The sequence below is a fragment of the Vanessa cardui genome, chromosome 2 (genome assembly GCF_905220365.1).
Source record: "Vanessa cardui chromosome 2, ilVanCard2.1, whole genome shotgun sequence".
NCBI lineage: Eukaryota > Metazoa > Arthropoda > Insecta > Lepidoptera > Nymphalidae > Vanessa > Vanessa cardui.
The window spans coordinates 961,006-982,709 of NC_061124.1; the positions used below are offsets into that span (position 1 = coordinate 961,006).

Consider the following 21,704-nt stretch of genomic DNA (forward strand, 5'->3'; position numbering starts at 1 on the left):
CTTTGAGAAGTTATGTTCGAATATCTGTTTTATGCACTTCTTGTTGAGATGCGGAAATCTGTCTTGGTGTCTTCAATCATACTGGGTCACTCACCTTTCAAACTGATACACCGAATATTACAGTTTGGCATCCTTTGGTAGAATAATTAAGCTGCACAAAGCCGAATATCAGCTAAAGGAAGCTATCAATCAGATTTTTAAAATAGTATTTTTGTCTGGAAATTTGGTAAAGGTTAAAAAAAAATAACCTAATATAACTATATATTGTTTTTTCAAGACATTTTGGTAGGCACATGTGTGTTGCAACGACACAAACAAAAGTTGAATAGTCTATACCTCGACCCGATTAAATTTTTATGAAAGATTTAACGATCCGTAAACTTGCTAATCTGGGCCGTTAATGAAAATGGATCGGAATTCGGGGTAATCAAAATATTCCTCGACAACACCTTCGTTTCAATTTTTCTCCTCTATGTCAACAATCTGTTGCAGCGTGCTGCTCCAAAATCTGTATTTGTAAAGAATTACTTTGAAATATATTTTTATATCAACATTTTTCAAATCCACACAATTCAGATTCACTATATTTACTTTATTGTTATTATTCACTTAGATACATGATAGTAGATTTGAGGCTGCGTCAATGATTCACTTGAATCCATAAAAGAAACAAATTAAAAAATAATGAATTTAGAATCCTGAGGTCAATTATATAATCAATCTTAAAGTTTCTTAAAGTTTAATTCTCAAAGCCCATTTAAACCTTTCTTAAAATCGATAGAAATTGTACATGCAAAAACAATTATTGTATATAAGAACAATCTACTCTGGTCTACGACATACTGTAACTCTTATGCTTCAAAAAATCCAGTTTGACTAGGATTATTATTTGGAATAATTACGTGTGACAGTGAAAGTAGTATCAAAATATAAAACAGTTTGGAAAAACTTAAAACCATTAGTTTAATTATTTTACTTATTTCTAATAGTTATTTTAATCTCAGTAATAATACTTTTCCTAAGATAAAGCTCATTAATGATGGAACGCACTCGATTCGACGCGTCGACGTGGACCAGGATGCAAAGTCTTTTAACTCCGTAAAAATACATCATTAACTGCACTTTAAAACTTTTAATATTTAATCCCATCATGCCCGAAGAATTTTCTCTCCATGCACGTATATTATTGATTAGTATGTAAACCAAGAAATCTACTTAAGAACACGTAAAAGCATCGAGCTCCCGCCGTGTTCGCTAACATAAAAAATATATTTTTATGTTTTTTTGTATCTAATATAAAAAAACTACTTTTACTACTTGTTGTAATGATAATTAGATGTTATCAAATTATTCTTGGAAAAATTGGTTTCAAACTGTAGGTTCTCTTGTATAGAAGCTCTTTAAATAATCCCCAAATAATCCAAAAAATATTCAAAATCAAAATTAAAAAATAAAACGGCCTACTTCTCCATTGTCTTTTTAATGAATAACACACCAAAAACTATTCATTTTGGAGCTTATATTCTGATATTCCAAATTTTTGTATTTTCCTAAAATTAACGGAAAGTATAGCTGGCTGGAACCGAGGCTTGCGTTGCTGAATTTGATGTTTTTCTGTAACCAAAGAAGTAAATTAATTAGACAAATAATAATAAAAATAATCCTTTAGATTGAGTATGAAATTGATGCACTTTTATAAAGATCATACCAGAATCTATAAACTCGCAATGTTATAGTTGCTAAAAGAACAACAAAAATCTGAAGTCATGGGAGATACGAATATTTAAATTAAATAATATTACAAATGTTAAAGTTAGTCCGTTTCTCTGTCTCTTTATCTCTTGTTTTTTCACCGAATTTGATGAATTTAACTTTGAGAAAACCCCTAAAACACGAGCAAAGTGGATGACAAGTTGTTATTAATAATTGAAAAGAAAATCTTCTGTTAACGTTAATCTGTTAAGCGTTGGCTCAACTAGATATTGCAAACTTTATCCGACAAGTGAAGACTCCCGATGATTCCTTTTACGACTTCTCACGATGCTAATACCAAAAACCAAAATTCGTAAACTTTTCTGTAATAAAATATATTTTTGCTGAATAGACCTAAGAAAAACTATTTTGTCTTGACAAAAATATTCATTTCTACTATTAAATCATTTCATAGAACTTTAAGTGACAGTCAGTTTGACCGCCATATCAATTTGATAGGCTTTACACACAAACCTGAGTCTCTAAATCTGGGTCATCCTGATTAGAGTCTGTTAAGACTTCGTAAATTAATCTTCATTATCAATGTCCTAATTAAATTGCACCGTAACATGTGTAAGAAGTTGCAAACAAAAATACTTTAGACAGCATTTGAAATAGTAATTATGAATTCGATTGCGATACAAGCTTGTCCATAAAATATAATCAATCAATATAACAGAAGCCCGACCAACAGGTCTGTAGAGGTTTGTTAATTGTAAAGAATAACTACATGGAAAAAAAATAAAGCAAAGAGGTTTTATTTATTTCAATACTTAATTAACATATTAGTAATATGCATTTTTTTTATGAAATAGATTGGCGGACGAGCATATGGGCCACCTGATCGTAAGTGGTCACTATCACCCATAGACAATGACGCTGTACTTCTACGACGCTTCTAATGCCAATTTAAACCAGCTTAATAATTGATTTCTTAAAAAAAAAAACAAACAAAGCTCCTCGAAGGTAAGAAAATATGGAATTAAAAACAAATCGTCGCCAGCATCATCTGTATAAAATTTGCGTAAAAGAAATGACACGACCAATACTTAGCGTTCGACCGGCCGACGCCTTCGCATCTTAACAAACAAAAATGCGACCTAATTTTCTGTTTATTCCCTCCATAATGGCTTACAGCTCTTATTTTTAACATCTGAAGCTGTTTCCTGCAATGCTAAAAAGTACACAGACTTATTTACAAACGAGTATTATGTACGTATGCGGTAAGCGTTTTGCTTCCGTTTCCACATTATGATTTTTCAACATTCATTGCTTGAATATTATGCTAAGAAATTGTAACGCGAATATTATCTCATTTTTAAAGCGCTTGCAGTATTTTACGCTGGATGTGAATTGTAATACACGCGCTTCTTTGCGTTTTTTGCTATTATTATTAACCTTATTCATAAGTCGTTTTGTTTCTGTTTAAATAACGACTACATATGTATAAGGCAAGCATATGGCTTGTGGTGAGATTACGTTAATCGAAGCCGAAGATTAAGAGTTCCAAGTATCTAATTCTCAAATATTTAATTTGTAAAAACTTAAATCTGTAACTAAAAAACCTTTCTTCTGGTCTTAGCTCAGCAATTAGACATTAACAGTTAATTTTATCCAGAAAACAGCTGATCCTTTTTGCGCTGTATGTTCAAATCTTTCTAAAAAATCTAAACTCTTTTGAGTAAACTCGCCAATTCTCATTATGCCTTACGATAATTGTTTAAATATTTTTAAAACAATGTATATTTTATTGAAGTATTTTATAATATTTATTATTAATAATAAATATTAATGTAAAGCTGCCGTGTGTTACATCGCTACTACGTTACATTCAATAATATAGCCATTGTGCGATACGACTAACAAGAAACATCTTATCGATAAGCCTATCCCAGTAAACTTCAAGTAAATATCAACAAAAAGTTTAACATAGTCATATAAACAACGAATATAAATAATCTTAAACGGTCACCACCTCACATAGATATTAGTTCCGTAAGAAATATGAACCAACCTTAAATCACCATTGCACCACCAGCCTTTGGACCCAAGATGTTTGTTCAATTGTTTCTTACTGTCTGGCGGTAGAGTAGAGCGGTCTGACGATTGAAGTTGATCTTCAGATGTTCTATAAGAAAAAGTATGTATCTATACTTTCTAGGGATTCAAGCTTGTTTTATACCAAATCTCATTAAAATCAGACAGACAGACGGACAAATTTACTAGCGTATATAATATTAGTACAGTTTTAATATAAAAAAGAACAATTCTGATGTACGAAACAAGAAGCCATAGACTCTGCTTAAATATGACACTAATGTTACCCCACATAACATATAACGACCATCGGTAGCAATTACACCAGTTAATACGATAAATTATAATTACAGTCCTTTGTTTAATGATCAAAATCAAAATGGAACTATTAATTGAAGTAGGCTCATAAAATCACTTTTGAATAATCATTTCGCGTGGAATCACTGTAAGAAATTGTTCTAATCTTGAGACGAAGGTGATCACACCACACCTTGTTTGTTAAACGACAATGTGTGTTTTTAAATATGTATAATGTTTTTAAGAACCGACATGGCCCAGTGGTTATAACGCGTGCATCTTTAACGATGATTGCGGGTTCAAACCCAGGCGAGCACCACTGAATATTCATGTGCTTAATTTGTGTTTATAATTCATCTCGTGCTGGAAAGGAAACATGGTGAGGAAAACTGCATGTGTCTAATTTCATAGAGATTCTACCACATGTGTGCCACTAACCCGCATTGGAACAGCTTGTTGGAATATGTTCCGAACCTTCCCCTCAAATGAAGAGGAGAGCCAGCAGTAGGAAATTTACAGGCTGTTGTTGTTGTTGTTTATAATGTTTTTAGAGAATTCCCATATTTGATACCATTAAAGTGTATAAAGGGAGCTGCAGAATACAATGCAGGAAAAACAGTTACGCGAATGCCGCACTATGCAGTTAGTTTCAAATGTATTAATAAGCGTAAAATTTTCACAAGAAAACGTCCTCGTCTTATAGCACTAAAGTACGTTAAAATAATGGAAGCTCAAGTCGACGAGCTAATATTATGTCCAGACAGTAAAGAGCGATCACGTTTTAGTACTCCGCGGCTGTTAATGTAAAACGTCGTAAGTACAACTTATATAATATATTAGAGGGAAGGAGAAAATTAATTATATCAATATCGAAATATTCTTTATTCCAATAGGCGTAAGGTCCCTTTTTTAATCAACTTTTAAAAAAAGCAGTTCGACATGTATGTATGTAACATTGTTAGAATTAAATTATAGTTGACTTACTTGGTGGTAGGGCTTTGTGCTAGCCCGTCTGGGCGCTTCCGCCAAATGACAGTACTCAGTATTGTTGTGTTCCGGTTTGAAGGGTGAGTGAGCCAGTGTAACTACAGGCACAAGGGACATAACATCTTAGTTCCCAAGGTTGGTGGCATATTGACGATGTAAAGAATAGTTAATATTTCTTACAGCGTCATTATCTATGGGTGATGGTGACCACTTACCATAAGTTGGCCCATATGCTCGTCCGCCAACCTATACCATTAATGTATGTTTGCAACACACTTACACTTCAACTTAAACAACAGCGTTACTTTCATTCAGAGTAGTAGTCGAGTAGTTTCATAGATATATATTTCTTTATATTTAGTTCACTATATGTGCTTAAAAAAATTATTAATTAATATACCTATATATATATTAATATTACCGTAGATCTCGATGCCTCTCTGTACAAATAGCTCAAGCGCAGTAAGACAATTTGGAAGCTAATCTTAACGTAATGTGATCTTGTAGAGTTTCACCGGTTCTTATCAGGTGAGATTATTTGCTAACAGTGGCAAGTTTTCGACAATCAAGCGAGTGTTATATTGAATATAATTTATACTGTGTCTCTGTACTGTAATGGCTAAACATCTCAAAATTCCGATCTTTATTGCCCAAACGTCTTTGTTCATAAGATTTTGCTATAAAAAATCCCATAAAACGTATATTAAAAAAATAATAAAAAAATAAATACGCACATAATATTTATATCATCTGACCCAATTCACTTCAAAATATACTAAAATAAATCGTCTTGACTAGCGTAAGCACTTTCCGATCTAAACGAGGCTTCATAGCTCTCACCGGCGCAGGCGCATTGCTCTAGTTCGGTGAGCATTAGATTTGATAACTTTAGTTTATTGCGGAGTCATGTTTTATCTTTATGAGTTTTAGCAGACGAAGTTTGCTCTCAGATAGGCAAAGCCCGGCTTAATGTAAGTCTAAATTTGAACGGGTTACGTGAGTCTATGAGTCCATTATCAAAAGAATAATCTTGTTATATGTTATAGAATACTTTTTACTAAAATACTCCCAATTTTTCAAATGTACCACAATATAGAGAAGATAATAATCAAAATAATTAATAAAACATAAGGTCGTTAAGTGACGCACGCAAAGTATTTAAATAATTCACAGTTACACCAAAATATATGAATAAAAGTAAATGAACCATAGAGCTTAGATGTCTAATAAAAAAATATATTTTTAGAACCAGAAGTAGGAAGTAGGTTAACCTCTAAAACAATTATCTTTAATTTAAAATAACAATCAATCTACCACAAAAGAAAAACATTTAGTAAACAACACAAATAACCATCAATAATCACATTACAATTATAATCGCCTTCTCAATGTGTCAACTACGAATCTCCCGCCCTTTTTTGTTTTTTTTTTTAAGGGAAATTATGTGACTTGACGCAGATGTTGATTGTTTATTCCAATCCATGTATTGTTTAAATAATATTATTTAAACAAATAAACCATGTATTGTTTAAATAATATTATTTAAACAATACATGGCAACGAAGTATAAAGTATGGGCTCCGCTCACATATATTTGGTTTTGGAGGTAAACATCTTTTATCCGCATATTAAAAAATATGACAGTCAATTTTTAAAACTACGCGATGAAGATAAAAGAGACAACTTCACACCTTATCCTATTTAACAACGTTTAGAATTAAAATTGTGCATGATTAAATTTGTAAGCGAATGTTATAATATTTGCTTATCTGAACCGGCGGTAGTGTCATACTTGACAATTAAAAAATAAGTGTACCTTTATATTGAATGAAGATTTGATAGAATTTAATACTCGTTAAAAAAAATACGATAAGTGGATTATTATAACGTTATTGCCATTAATTATGACGGGGATGAAGTAGAAATACTTACACGTGTACATACGTTTTTTTTTATTTCTTCATCTTTGAACCTCATCGTAACCCAAGGTTTAAAACTTTAACATATCTACTGAGAGTACGCTGTCTTACTACGTACTGGCAAATAGCCATGTCTCAGAATTCCTTCCAAAACATGTAGTTTCTTAAACATATTTCACTTCACCCCAAGGCATGAATTGAATTTGTAAATGGAAATAGTGTCTCAGTGTGAGGAGTTTGGAATATTCCAGGCATCTAATTTCAGATGTCTATAAACTTTACAGATTATCATTCAAAAAGGCGTTCTAAATTTGAAAATTATTTTTTTTTGCACAGGACATCTCTTTTTCTTTTAAACAAAGATCGCGGCCACAAATCCTGAATGGATTTGATTGGAATTAACCGTATTATGGCAACACTACTCCAACTATTTTTCTAAAGGTGAACCTTTGCCAAGCACTAGTAAATATGATGTATTACCTTATTTATGGTGTGCATTACCACTATGAAATAAAAATATATTTATAATTTATTAAAAGCCGTCCACTTAACGAGCAACTATCAATAACGAATAACTAACACGTTGTTTTCATAGTTCACATTTACGACCTCAAACCGCTGTAAAGCGATGAAATATTGGCACCTAAGTCACTCGGGTATGCTAATGAAGCGTTAAATTCGCTATTTGTTAAAATCGTTGGAAACCAATTTTCGTAATAAAAATCTGTTTTCAATGTTAAGTTTAAGTTCGATATTTTTAGTAATGTGTTATACTTCCGTATGTTCATAATATCTATAAGAGGTAATATATAATACTACTTGAATACTTTGTATATATATATAATTAAATTGGAGTGTCTGTTTGTAATACCAATATAACATATTTTTCTAAATGCATAGGTATGCAAAATAATATTTTAAACAATTTTATCTGTCTGTCTATTTGTTCTGTTTAATCTCTGGACCGATTTTGACGGGACTGGCAAAAAGCTGATGTGATAAGGTGTAAGTTAGGCCACAATATTTCAAGTAACGTCATTGTGTCGTCGTTTTCTTAAATTTGATTATAAAAATGTGCAAAAAACGTTACCACTTCGTCTAAAGGATAAAAAATTCACATCCTGCTTGAGTTAAACAAAAATCGTGTGGAAATCTACATTATCATTTGACAATTACATGACGTATGTCGTCATGTATTTCTTTGAGTATATTTTTCCCAATGCAGCGCCGCACCGTACTCCGACCCACGACAACTCTGATCTCCCTTCAGTCTTGTCAAATTAACGTTCACCAAAAGAGATTACATATGTAAAAAAAAGAGAAGAATAACAATAACAGCTTGTAAATTACGCACTGCTGCTAATGCCTCATCGAACTCAAAGCCGCTCCACTGCGGGTTAGTGGATACACAATATGTGGCAGAATTTTATTGAAATAAGACATATGCAGGTTTTCTCGAGATGTTTTATATTTAAGCACTAATTAAAAATATGATAATTCGCATTTCGCCTCTAAAATTTACGTAAATAAAATGGTAAGACGTTCGATTTTTAAACGACTTAAGAAAAAGAAAGGGTTTCTCACTTCGTATGTATTTTTTTATGTTTCTGAACATCGTCATTTATGAATCAATTCTTGTTTTGTTTAGGAGGCTACTTTTCGATTTACTCTATTTATTAGTGATGAAAATTTACTGCGCCCGAGATTTGAAGGTAGAGATTGACAACTTATTTATGGGCAATATATTCATATATTTTTCCCACCATACTTTTAAAAGTGGGTTCTTTGTTTCATAAAATTGTATGTTACGTATTACTTGATACGTTGCGGTGCGTGGCTTCACCTTAATTAAGCGTTAACTGTTTAATGAAGGTAAGCTGCCTATCATATACTTTTTTTTTCGAATAGTTCAGTTTGATCCTGTAATCACGAGCAAACCTACCAATTTATATTCACTTTATTTCTAATTGATGAATATTGTGTGTACAATATAAAAATATACTAAACGAATAAACAAGAACACGAGCTATTATAAATTTCTTAAAAATAATAATCCTAAAAATACTTAGAACACAGCAGACACTCAAACATGTAACCTACACTCGTGTGGAGCACCCTCGCGCCGACGTGATGAAGTTGCCGCGAGACGTGCGTCGCTTTAAGCGCTTTACAACGAAGTCCTGACAAGTTCCCTTTTCAGTCCTTTATTAGTCCTTTGCTCCTAAAAATGACCTAAATTATCTACAGCCGTTTATTTTTTATTATAATACATATCTGATTATTACACGTTTCTACAGCTAATGTATATACAGCCTTATTATTGATTTACGCCAGCGATGTTACGAATTTATAAAAAAATAATAACGTTCTAAATTTATATATATTTGACAGATTAATTTAAATTTAGAACGCGAAAACAATTTTTTCTGTGTGCGTATAACTGCTTTCGAGAAATATTTTCGATTGCATCAATTTATAATAATAATATGGCAATATTGCCAACATTAGAACAAGTACAAGATTTGATTTTCTCGTTCTATTAATATTGAAACCATTCTTTTTTTAGGAACTAATTTAAAAAAAAAAAAAACAGTTTTTCTCGGTGCATGTAAAGTTTAAGAGTTTAATATAAATTTAAATGTAAAGTTATATGAAATGCCTTAATTTTAATGTAACTATTCCCATGGGTGCAATTTGCACAGAATTTAGCCGCTGCCAAGCAAAGGTTTAACTCGAAATCATAATGTCGCGGCCATAACTCTCCAACTTGGAATCGTTGGCACGCGTATTTCCGCATACATTATGTCTTTTTTATCGATAGTATTTAAATAATTCTAAATGAATGAAAATTGAATTAAATAATAATAAAGAAGGCTGTTGAACAAATAACCTTTTTTTTTAAAAATCAAAATACACCACATTTTATACACAAAATAATAGGCTTAATGCTTTTAATTTAAAAAAGTATTATTTTTTATTTGACAACGAGGACAGGAAAAGTTAAGTATTTTTCTATTAATAGTTATGCATTTCTAATCATAAACATTACTGGTAATATACATAATATACAGATACAGATTAAAAAGCTACCATCCAATGGCTGTCATTATTTTGTCATTACATTTTGAATGTAGTAAGATAAGATCTTTTGATCAAAAATAATAAGATAGTAATACTTTTATGAGATGGCCGAATGTTTGGAACGCATGCACCTTAGCTGATGACTGAGGGTTCAAACCCAGCATCACTGAATTTTCATATCCTTAATTTGGGTTAATAATTCATCTCGTGCTCAGTGAAGGAAATCTACATGTGTCTAAGTGTTGCCATATCCGTCAACCCACGTTAGACCAACGATTTAGCTTCAAACTTTCTCCACAAACCATCTGTACAACAGTTACAGTCTGACTTATACCTTTATAAGAACGAGCTTTGTTAAACAAAATATGGTGTGTATGCTGTGGTCTGGAGCCAAATCTGAGTGTAGAATCAGTTAATGCATGTCATGAATGCTTTGTAAATCAGCGTAGGATAAGAGGAAGTACTTTTAATACTACTTACAGGGTTTGTTAAAAAAGGTAACGTAGATAATTAAATAAAAACTTCTATAAAGCAATCATATAAACAATCATCACGATCAGTCCGTATTAGTTCATTGGGCATAGCCTCCTCAGCACGTCACTGAGCCCTATCTTCGGCCCTTCTCATCTAAATTCAACCAGCCGCCATCAATAGCAGTGAAACAAAACCATGGCGCCAATTCCACCAATGCTACTTTCACGGACTCGAATCGAAAAATTAGCGTCCATCTCTTTTATTATTCTTTGACAAAACGGATCGAAGTTAGATCGGAATATAATAGGGATCGTATAATAACCGATTTAATTAAGTAGAAATAGCCCATTGTGATTAATCTGAGGTATTTTCATGAGGAAAAGTCAAAGTTTGACGAGAATAAAGAACGACGAGAAGAAAGAACCGGAGACGTATCATAACTAATCTTAGATATTAGTAGAATTAGCCCCCGTATGCTTGTCAAAGGGGAGACACGTCGGAAGCGTTTCACTCAATAGAAGTTGCAACCATCTTATTTCTCCCGCCTCAAATAATTTCCAAGTCAGTAATAAAATATGGATAATCCATTTTCAACTACACCAAGTCTGGAATTAACTGAACCGAATCGGGAAAAGTCGGGACTCAGAACTAAAACGTCACGATCATAACTCTAGAAGTCGGAAGCGCTGGCCAGCGAGCTCCTACATACGATAGTCAGTCGAAGCGACGCGTGATGATGAATGCGTCCGTTTGAATATCCACTAAAAATATACTAAAATAGACATTGCAAATGACAACAAAAGCTTTAGTATTTTTATTTCCAAATGCAACGAACTGTTAGTTTATTTTATAACGTCATCAATCATATATTCATTCCTTTTTTAAATTTAATTCTTTTTGCACCAGGATAGATATATATTTACAAAAAGTGTGTCACTGGAGGATTTCTCGGTCGAAAAATCGTCTGTAACAGCCCGGAATCTGACAGCAATCTATATCTTAAAAAAATAGGTAAAAAACCTATTCCTGAACTCCTACCGGTGACAGATGTGCCATCCTATACAATTTTAAAATTTGGGAAAATAATTATGCTCTTGTGTTCAGATCTGTTCGCGCACTAAGCTGATCTCCCTGAAGAGTGTCACTTCCACATTTATATTTCGATAACAACAATCTTTTTGGAACTGTTCTGTACTGCTACTCAATTTAACTCTGTAACTATAGCACGGAGCTCAGCATACTCGCTGCGTACGCAAGTAACTAAATAACTAATTGACAAGTATGTTTACTTTACCTCTATATATTTTAAGTTAAGAATGGTAATTTAATTTTACTTTGTCCAAACGTTGAATGGTACAGTAAGTTTCTAAATGTCCCAGCTGCATGTTATATATGGCAGACTTTCATTTAATACTTGGTGGTACAGTTTTGTGTAAGACTGTCTATGTACCACACTCACTACATAATCCATAACCGAGCATCAATATCTTCACTTTTGTTGTTTTTTGGATGGATGGATATATTTACTATATTTACCCTGCCTTGCTTTTATTAAACATCACTAACCGTTAGTGCACAAGGAAAATAACATCTTAGTTCCTGACATTGGCGATGCAAGGCATGGTAAATATTGACAATAGCGATATAAGAATAGTGATTTTGTCTATGGCTGGTTACCCTTATCAAAGCGCACCATAACTTAGTTAGAAAAGAGTTAGTTACTTAGTTACTTGGTGGTAGGGCTTAGGCCGTCTGGCTAGGTACCACCCACTCACCAGTTATTCTACCGCCAAATAACAGTACTCAGTATTGTTTTGTTCCGGTGTAAAGGGTGAGTGAGCCAGTTTAACTACAGGCACAAGGGACATAACATCTTAGTTCCCAAGGCTGGTGGCACATTGACGATGTAAGGAATAGTTAATATTTCTTACAACGTCATTGTCTATTGATGATGGTGACCACTCACCATCAGGTGGCCCATATGCTCGTCCGCCAACTTATACCATAAAAAAAGAATGTTTTTAAATCCAAGGATCTGAAGAAAACGGTTCATTTTAAAGGTCTTTAAAATTGTTTTAATTAGCATCTGCTTCAATATTAATTTATTATTTAATATCCCGCCATTTATTCACAATCCGTCAAATGTTGCCAGGTTCCGCAATAAATCAACACACTAATAACAGCGACTGCGACAATAACTCACTACAATAATAGAGGAGCTGTAGGCAACATTATATCGTGACCGTGAAATGTCACGTAAGTCCATAAAAACTTTGATAGTGTTGCCATATGACATTAATTGTTTAATAAAAAGTAAAACGCAGTTTATAGTTCCATCGTTACAAATATCTTCAATTTTAATTAAATTATCGGTTCAAATTCGGAAAATAATTACTGAATTTTCCTATGAATTGTTGTTTGTAAATAATTTCGTTCAACGATAAAGCAATACAAATCAAAATCAAATTCAAAATAAACTTTATTCAAGTAGGCTTTTATAAGCACTTTTGAATCGTCACTTTACAATTAAGTGAAGCTACCACCGGTTCGGAAAGTAGATTCTACCGAGAAAAACCGACAAGAAACTCAGTCACAATGTGGAATGGTGGACTGACAAATGACCAGTCTGATGGTAAGAGACCTGAAGTTGTGCTGCAAGAAATAATACGCCAACAACCTTGGGCTCTCCCCTCCTATGCACGGACTCCCGTCCTCTGTGCATGTCGTTGCACTGGATCATTCGCTCTTGAAATCCGATCATAACAATTCATTTTATTAGTGTAAGTAACTGTTTGGCTGTATAATACATCATGATTGACTGAAATCTCATCCAAACCCTAGTAGTTTCACAGACGCGTCTGTCCAAGGTCTACGTAAGTAAATATTACGTGATGGAAGATATTCTGCCACATGTGTGTCCACTAACATGCATTTAGCGACCTCCAAGAGGTTAGACGCTCTTTGTTTAACAGTTAGACAACTTTTATTTCTTATTGTATTACTCAACAATACTTCTTACTACACTGTGTTCCTTAAATTTAATTATTTTCTTCTGTATAATCTATGTAATGTATGTGTGCAGCAAAATAAATGGTTTAAATGTTTCTTCGTATTATAAGTATGTACAATATTTAAAATAAAATGCGAAATCAACAATGTATCAAAATATAATACTTTGTATACAATATTAAACGCAATATTGAAACGCGTTTAATTTAAACAACAATTCTGCATCATTAAAATGTGTAGTAATTTAGAAGCAAATATATCGTATAATTTAGAGAAGTAAGCGAACAAACAAATAGACGAGAAAAGCGACTTGAAGCAATAAGAATGAATACATAACATTTAGTTATTTACAAGTCTTAACTTCTCAACTGATATACTGAAAGCACATAGCTCGACACATGGACACGAGTAAAAAAAGCACAAAGTCAAAGTCAAAAATCTTTATTCAAAATAGAAGTGTTTACACTTTCTTATTGATTGTCGATAATCTACCACCGGTTCGGAATATAATACCTCAGACCTGAGAAGAACCGGCGAAAGAATATGTTTATTGTTGTAAATTTATAATTTACAACAATAAACATATTCTTGTTATTTGAAACAGCCTGGAGGCGATCATCTCATTCCCAAGATGTGCAGTCAACATCCTTTAGCATATAAAATACCTATAAAGTACCCCACCTGTAGGAGAAGCCGCGAGTGTAAAATATTTATACTTACACGACTTTTAAGTGTATTATCCAATGAATATCGATTTATATCGGTTTTCAATTGGAACACCTTCGAAATTTAAATCTAGGGAAATCCCACTCGAAGTATGACGTAACAATCCCGAAAATATGACGCAAACTGTCACCGTGTCGAACGTCGACGAATCGAAGCGTTCGAATCCAACATTAGCCAGAAATCCGCTACACTGTTCTTCTTGACCTACTTTACAGAAGCGAACCGATCCGACCAATACTCGTATTGTTCAAGGCATCGAACGCATCGACTGACGACAGCGTTTTCTACTCTTATCTTTCCATTTCGTTGCGTACTTGCTCGAGCATCGTTACATTACCTGTTGCATACGAGACGATGGCATCCACGTCGTAAGCAACTAGTGGAGATGGATCCGTTAAATATAGAGTTCACTATAGAGAGGGTTTCGCTCTTATTATTGTGTTAGGTATACAGAAGATCTAATGAAAAGATGGTCTGTCTTGTGAGCAAGCTTCAGTCAAATATGGAACTCAGAGAGAAAAAAAAATTATAAAAGTAATTTATACTTCAATTATTTTTCAATCGAAAAATATTATTTCCTATAAAATCGATGCACAATAATTATCTTTTATATAGTAGTTTTTTGTTTGCCACATGGGCCTGTCAGCAATTTGGCTGTCTAGCACATGGGCCGTCTGATATCACCATCACCAATAGATAGGAACGTCATAATAATATTAATCATTTTTTATTACACCGATACGTCTTGAAACTCAGGAACTAAAATATTTCTGCTTGTGCCTGTAGGTACACTGGCTCACCCATTTAAAGAATATATGAATACATAGTGGGAATTAACCAAACGGGATTGCACAAAGCACTACGACAAAGTTTACATAACGCTGAATATTAAAAAAAATTAAAATATATAAACCTGAAATTAAATCATAAAAACATATGACTAAAAAGGAGATCAGTTCATTTAATGAAAAAATATTTAACAAAACTGTAATGACCAAATCTTTTGCAATTAGAACTCCTGTATTTAAATCCAATTTCATCACAATCAAAATGTCGTAACTACTTCTTCAAAAATATTTCTAGCAACATCAGCGGCAAGCACTCTCAATATTTCAAGTTCTTATTTTAAATATATGTATATTGTAGAATGTAAGAGAAAACGTGACTCAACCCTCCGAGTAGAGGATTCCACCAATCCACTGTAAAGCATAATAACTTAAACGTGATATCAAGCATTCAAGAGAACAACAGAAAAGGGCATATAAGCCATGACTATTTCAGAGGCAAAACACGAACATTCGTAATGTTCCTTACAAACTATTAAAGAAGCTAACGCCATCTATCGGCGATGAAGGAATAATTAGTACATCTTTCGCTACGGTGATTTTTGAAACGGCAGCTAATATAAATGCAGCCACTAAACATTCGCGTTGAAAGTGTAATGCTACAAATCCATAAACTTTTGCTTTACGAGGCCGTCTAGCCAAATATATTTATTGATCGCTACACTATTGCATTTACGACTTTATTTTTAAAGCACGAATGTTTAATTTTAATTAAATCATTCGGTAAATATTTTTTATTACATGATCGGTTATGGACTCGGAATTTATAAACGACTCGAATAATGTTGTTATTTTATGACTGTAAATAATTTAGCTTTATAATACAAATATTATATTAGAGAATATATATTATGGCTATCTAATATAATTATGATCTTTTTGACGAACGTTTCCGATTTCTAAGTGACCATTTTCAAATGAGATTGAGTATTTGCGTTCTTATTTTGTACAATTAGAATTTGAATTAATTACATCAATCTACACGAAATCAGGTGCTAATATTTTACCGGATTTCTTTGGTAAAATCAAAACAAACCTATAGATAACTTTATTTACGCACAACTGTAAGAATGCCGTTTAAATCACTAATAATTTAAATTTGATTCAATTGTCCCCAGGCGATGCTGTTTTACGCTCCGCGCTGGCTGTGGAAATCCTGGGAGGGGGGAAAGATCCGGGCGCTGATGATGGACCTTGATGTGGGCGTCTGCACAGAGATAGAGAAGAAGACGAAGAAGAAACTCATACTGGACTACTTGTGGGAGAATCTCCGCTACCACAACTGGTGGGCCTACCGCTACTACTTGTGTGAAGGGCTCGCTCTTATAAACGTTATAGGTGAGATTTACATAAATATATTTAATATACATGTGTGTATGTATATATAACCTATATAAGCTTAGATAATTAATTTTTCTAAAATTATGTTCCAAACTGGGAATTATTGAGGAAATTATGCTATAACATTCTTGCAGCATCTCCACGCGGGCATGATTTGTACAGCAACTAATTTCTTAATTCTTATTTAGATATACTCATTGAAGCTTTCGCTTTTTGTGTAAATAAATTAGGACATAACATTGATGAAAAGCTATAATAAGTGCGTGTCTTCTGCATCGTAAAATTTCTAATATATATGTACACATTTAAAATCAATTTTATTAAAATAATGAATATAATAGATAAAATACGATAAGGCGTTACTTCATTAAAATTTAGATTAATTTTAAGAGAATATGCAATACTAAGAAAAGTACATAAGTTTCTGCTCAGCGTTTATTTATTAAATAATTAATTTAAACAGACATAATATATAATTAATTTATATATTATGTCTGTTTTTCGTCATAAATAATCTCTATGAAAAATAAAGTATCAGTCAATATTCTTTGATTGGTCAATCTGTCTCGAAATCTGAACTCAAACAGTCCGCAATTGTTTTTTTTAATAAAAAAATGTACGTGAAGTATAATTCTCAGAGGCCTGGTGTTGTTATTTAATTCAATATGTGATTTACAATGGCTGCACTAGTTGGTGATTCAGGGCGACGCCCGCGACAGATGGCTTACTGATATTTCATTTTGTGAAAACGCTAGGCCATGAAATTATAGGTTATGCGATATTTATTTAATTTAAATTTACTTCAAATCATTCACATAAAAGACATATATTTTAAACACATATTTGCATGCATGCATAATTATATCTGTTAAAAGAACATGCAAGAAATCAAAATACTACATATAATTAAAATTATAGAAAGGCACGGACGCAACCTCCTTTCTCCTTGGAGATTTAATTTTTTGATAATGTATCATTTCTGAATAACGCAAAATAATAAAATCTATATAAAAAATACTTCTACATTCTAGCATCTAAAGTCGTTTATTTAGAATAGTAACTGTTCTGGGTTATATGTAAACGGGTGCAATGCTGATACTAAATATACAACAGATTTTTTCTTGTTTCTTTAATATATTGTCCATGTATTATATACAAAAACCTTCCTCTTGAACTACTCAATCTATTAAAAAACCGCATTAAAATCTTTTGCGTAATTAAAGATCGAAGCATACATAGGGACAGCCAGCGGTAAGCGACTTAGTTTTATACTATGTAATGATAATGATTATAGCACCTTATTAAACTATTCATCAAAAAAAAATCAAAAAAAAAATTAAAGTAATCTTTATTCAAGTGGGCTTTTACAAGCACTTTCGAATCGTCAATTAACAATTAAGTGAAGCTACCATCAAAGGGTCTCTTCGATAACATTTATTTCTAAGATAGCTTAGTTACAAATCGCTGTATTCCTAGCCACAACCTTGTAGGGACAGCATGGGCAGCAAATTTGGCCTCGCTGAAGGGATCTGTTTTTGTTATTGAAAACCCTAGCGGAAGTACGGCAATACATTGAAAATAATAACTTTTACCTTCAATAATATGTGGACATTCATAATAATAGAATATTGTTTTCCCATTGCATGCAACGAATATCATTACATAGTATAAAACAAAGTCCCTTACTGCTTCTGTCCCTATGGATCTTTAAAATAACGCAACGTATTTTGATGCGGTTTTATTTAAAACATAAAGTGTTTCGAGAGGTAGCTTTTTTGCATGTTTGAAGTTTCTAATGTCGATGTCGTAAATAAAAAAAATCTGTTGGATTTTTAGTAGCAGCATTGCACCCGTGCGAGGGTGTGGCGGATCGCTAGTATATCTATATATACGTAATACTTAAAATTTTATTTCCTCGACGCGTTGACACAATGAAATCTGATATTTCTTACATTCATTTATCTTTTCTAAATATAATGTATAAGTTTTCGTAACTAAGTCAACTTTGTAATTCAATGTATACAAAGAGGCTCTTCATATATTGCAAAATAAAACACTTAAGCTCTTTTATTTTAAATTGTTTCAGGGCAAATGTTTCTAATGAACCGCTTCTTCGACGGCGAGTTCATGACCTTCGGTCTGGACGTGATCGCCTACATGGAGTCCGACCAAGAGGACCGGATAGATCCTATGATCTACATATTTCCAAGGTAAATAAGAGCTTCATAGTGACTGATTACTGACAATTAATACAACATACCTACCATCAAATTATATTTAAATTATTAAAGTATATCATAGCAATGTTTGAAATATATATACATATAATAAAATTTTGAGTGTCTGTTTGTAATATTAAAATAGCCCATTTTTACTCAATTCATATGTATGTATGAACGGTACAGATACCAAAATAAATTTTTTGTAAGTTTGTCTGTTTGCCAGCTAATTGCTGGAACGGTTGGACCGATTTTGACGGGTCTTTAACTGGCAGATAACTGATATAATAAGGAGTAACTTAGGCTACGATAATATTTGTATTTGTTAAATTAAACAAGGTCGCGGACACAGCTAGTACTAAATAAATATGAATAACAAAAAACTATTTTCCCATTTCAGGATGGTCAAATGCACATTATTCAACAAGTTCGGGTCTTCCGGCGAGGTGGAGCGACACGATGCGCTCTGCATCTTGCCGCTGAACGTCGTCAACGAGAAGATTTACATATTCCTCTGGTTTTGGTTCGTCATACTCGGCACCCTCACCTTCATCACTCTCGTCTATCGGATCGTCATCATCTTCTCGCCGCGCATGCGCGTCTACATGATGAGAATGCGCTTCAGACTGGTGCGGAGGGACAACGTCGACACTATCGTTCGGCGAAGTAAAATGGGTGATTGGTACTTGCTGTACATCCTCGGAGAGAACCTCGACTCCGTGATATTCAGAGACATAATGCACGAGTTCGCCAATAAGCTGAACCACAACTACCAGCACCACATTCACGGCGTCCCGGACGCGTGACCTCCGATCCCAGGGTGGGTTTTCCACACGTGACTGACGTCGTTGCAGCGCGACATGGACCCGCCCGTCTAAAGTGCGCTGGAACTCATCAAGTGTCTACACACTACAAAGAGAACGATCTCTTTGTTCGTATGTAAGCAAAATTAAAACGGGCTAAGTCAGCTGCCTTGCGGCACCCCTCGCCCAGGCCGGACTGTTATTACGCGGAGTGTACGATAATATATCAAAGACTTGTTTAAAAGATACTCGTAATCGTACAGTGCAATTCTAAATATGCAATAAAATAATAAATTGTACTTAATATTTAAGAATGTGATCTCAGGATGAATCCTATCGAAAGCCTTATTGAAGTCGACAGTGACGGCTATCCCGTTAGAATAACTAGTGTTCAACTTTTAGAAGTATTTTTACTTGTAGTTTCGCTGCTCGTAGTAACTGTTTGTCAAGACCGCTTCGTTTTTTTCTACTCTAGCTAATATTCGAGAATAAGCACACAGATGGCACATCGTTTATCTTTTACACGATTTCACACTTGCAAGGATTTGACAGACCAAGAAGGAATTAAAGCAATAATAAAGAAACTAATAAGTATTATAGCGTTAGTTATCGTAATTGGAAGATGCATTATATATAACGCATTGTATAGATACATGTATATGTTCTCGCTTTCATAGCTCTCGAGTCGGGCGTCCACTTTGGTCATTTACTACTGACGTACTTACCTTTTGCGCGCCAAAAGACATTTTACGTTCAATTTAAATACAGTTAAAGGAAATGATTCTTATATTTATAGAATATAAGCAGCATCCATAAAACTAACACAATATACTGCTATATAAGTTCCTTTGTCGAAACGAAACCAGACAATCACTCATACGTGTTCAAGTAGTAAGTACGTTTACGAAAGTGACTGACATTATGAAAATTGTAAAATAATTAAAAGATATGAATCGAACGTAAGTCCGTGTATCCTGGATTGCATTTGGATTATTTTGAAATGTACATTAATGATTCCAAAATGGTTTAGAGTTTAGTATCGAGTTAGACGATGGTATAGTTGTGACTAACGCGTAAATCGTGTTAGAAAATGTAAAGTTGTTAAAAAGCTGTTGTGTTTATTAGTAGAGAATATTGTTAATATGACGGTTGTTTGTCTATAACGATTTAAAGGATAATGTGGCACCATCTTTACGATTGTTTTGTATTAATCGCAATGTTAGACGTTAACTAGAATCCTTTAATTATAATACCCAAAATGTTCGCTTTTAAATTCTTCCGAGATAATTATATTTTGGGTATCTTAATTACGACCCTAGTACTGTTTAACATCACAACAAATTGTTTGTAGCTCTAAGCGTTCACTTTATAAATATTTATATCTAGTGAAATAAAAGTTTTTTTTAATTTATTATTGGTTTAAAGTGGACATATAGCTATGTTACTGGCCCAGCAAACAACGATCAATAATCATGACAAAAATATTAATTGACGCCGTTCTAATAAATATATAATTTTCGATTTGTACGTCATTGTAATTTGAGTTTTTGAGAAAACACTTCTTGTTTATATTTGGAAGTGATTTCTAGAAAGCGCTCATTCAATTCCAAGATGAATCGAATCTAGTTTGCGGGGCTCAGTAATACAAACATGCATATTTATCTAGTCATTAATATAATGGAATAAGTGTAAACAATCGAGGTCGTCCGTGTATTAAACAAAGACCATTAGTTTCGTCACAACGCGGACGTACCTCAGGTTGTTTCCATTCGTTACTCTTTAAACCAAAGTGTATGCAGATTTACGATAAATGAGAGTCGGATCAGTATTGTAATACGTAGAAAAAATATGCCAAATATTGTGCCAAAGTTATAATAGAGGCGACATTGTAAGGGAAGACGGTTACCATGAAAAATAACAAATAAATAATGGAAAAAATATATACAATTTTCATTTCCCCTTGTTTTTAAAAGAGATTCAAGACCTGAGATGCTATGGATGGAGTGCGTGAAGAAGAATATGAAAGAGATGTAAGTGAACGGTCAGTGAGAGTAATAGAGGAGAATGGGAGGAAAAGAGATGCTGTGTCTTCATTAAGAAGTTTGGGACGAAGTAGGAAAAAGATAAATGTTTTTAAAAGAGATAGCATAGCTCTACAGTTCTTGAACTGAACTGATTAACCTGTAAGAAAAAACCCGATTGAAAAAAGGAATT

The 21,704-nt window shown here is 33.2% G+C and overlaps 1 protein-coding gene across 3 annotated transcripts in view; it reads left to right on the forward strand.

Annotated features, from left to right (window-relative positions):
- The window catches only part of LOC124540380 (innexin shaking-B), an 83,560-nt gene extending 62,130 nt beyond the window's left edge, over window positions 1-21,430 (forward strand). For all 3 annotated transcript variants that reach the window (XM_047117896.1, XM_047117888.1, XM_047117882.1), the window contains 3 exons: window positions 16,246-16,465; window positions 18,555-18,678; window positions 19,088-21,430. In XM_047117896.1, coding sequence (XP_046973852.1) covers window positions 16,246-16,465; window positions 18,555-18,678; window positions 19,088-19,493 — 750 coding nt within the window. In that variant the 3' untranslated portion in view covers window positions 19,494-21,430. The remainder of the gene's footprint in view (window positions 1-16,245; window positions 16,466-18,554; window positions 18,679-19,087) is intronic.
- The last annotated feature ends 274 nt before the right edge of the window (window positions 21,431-21,704 follow it).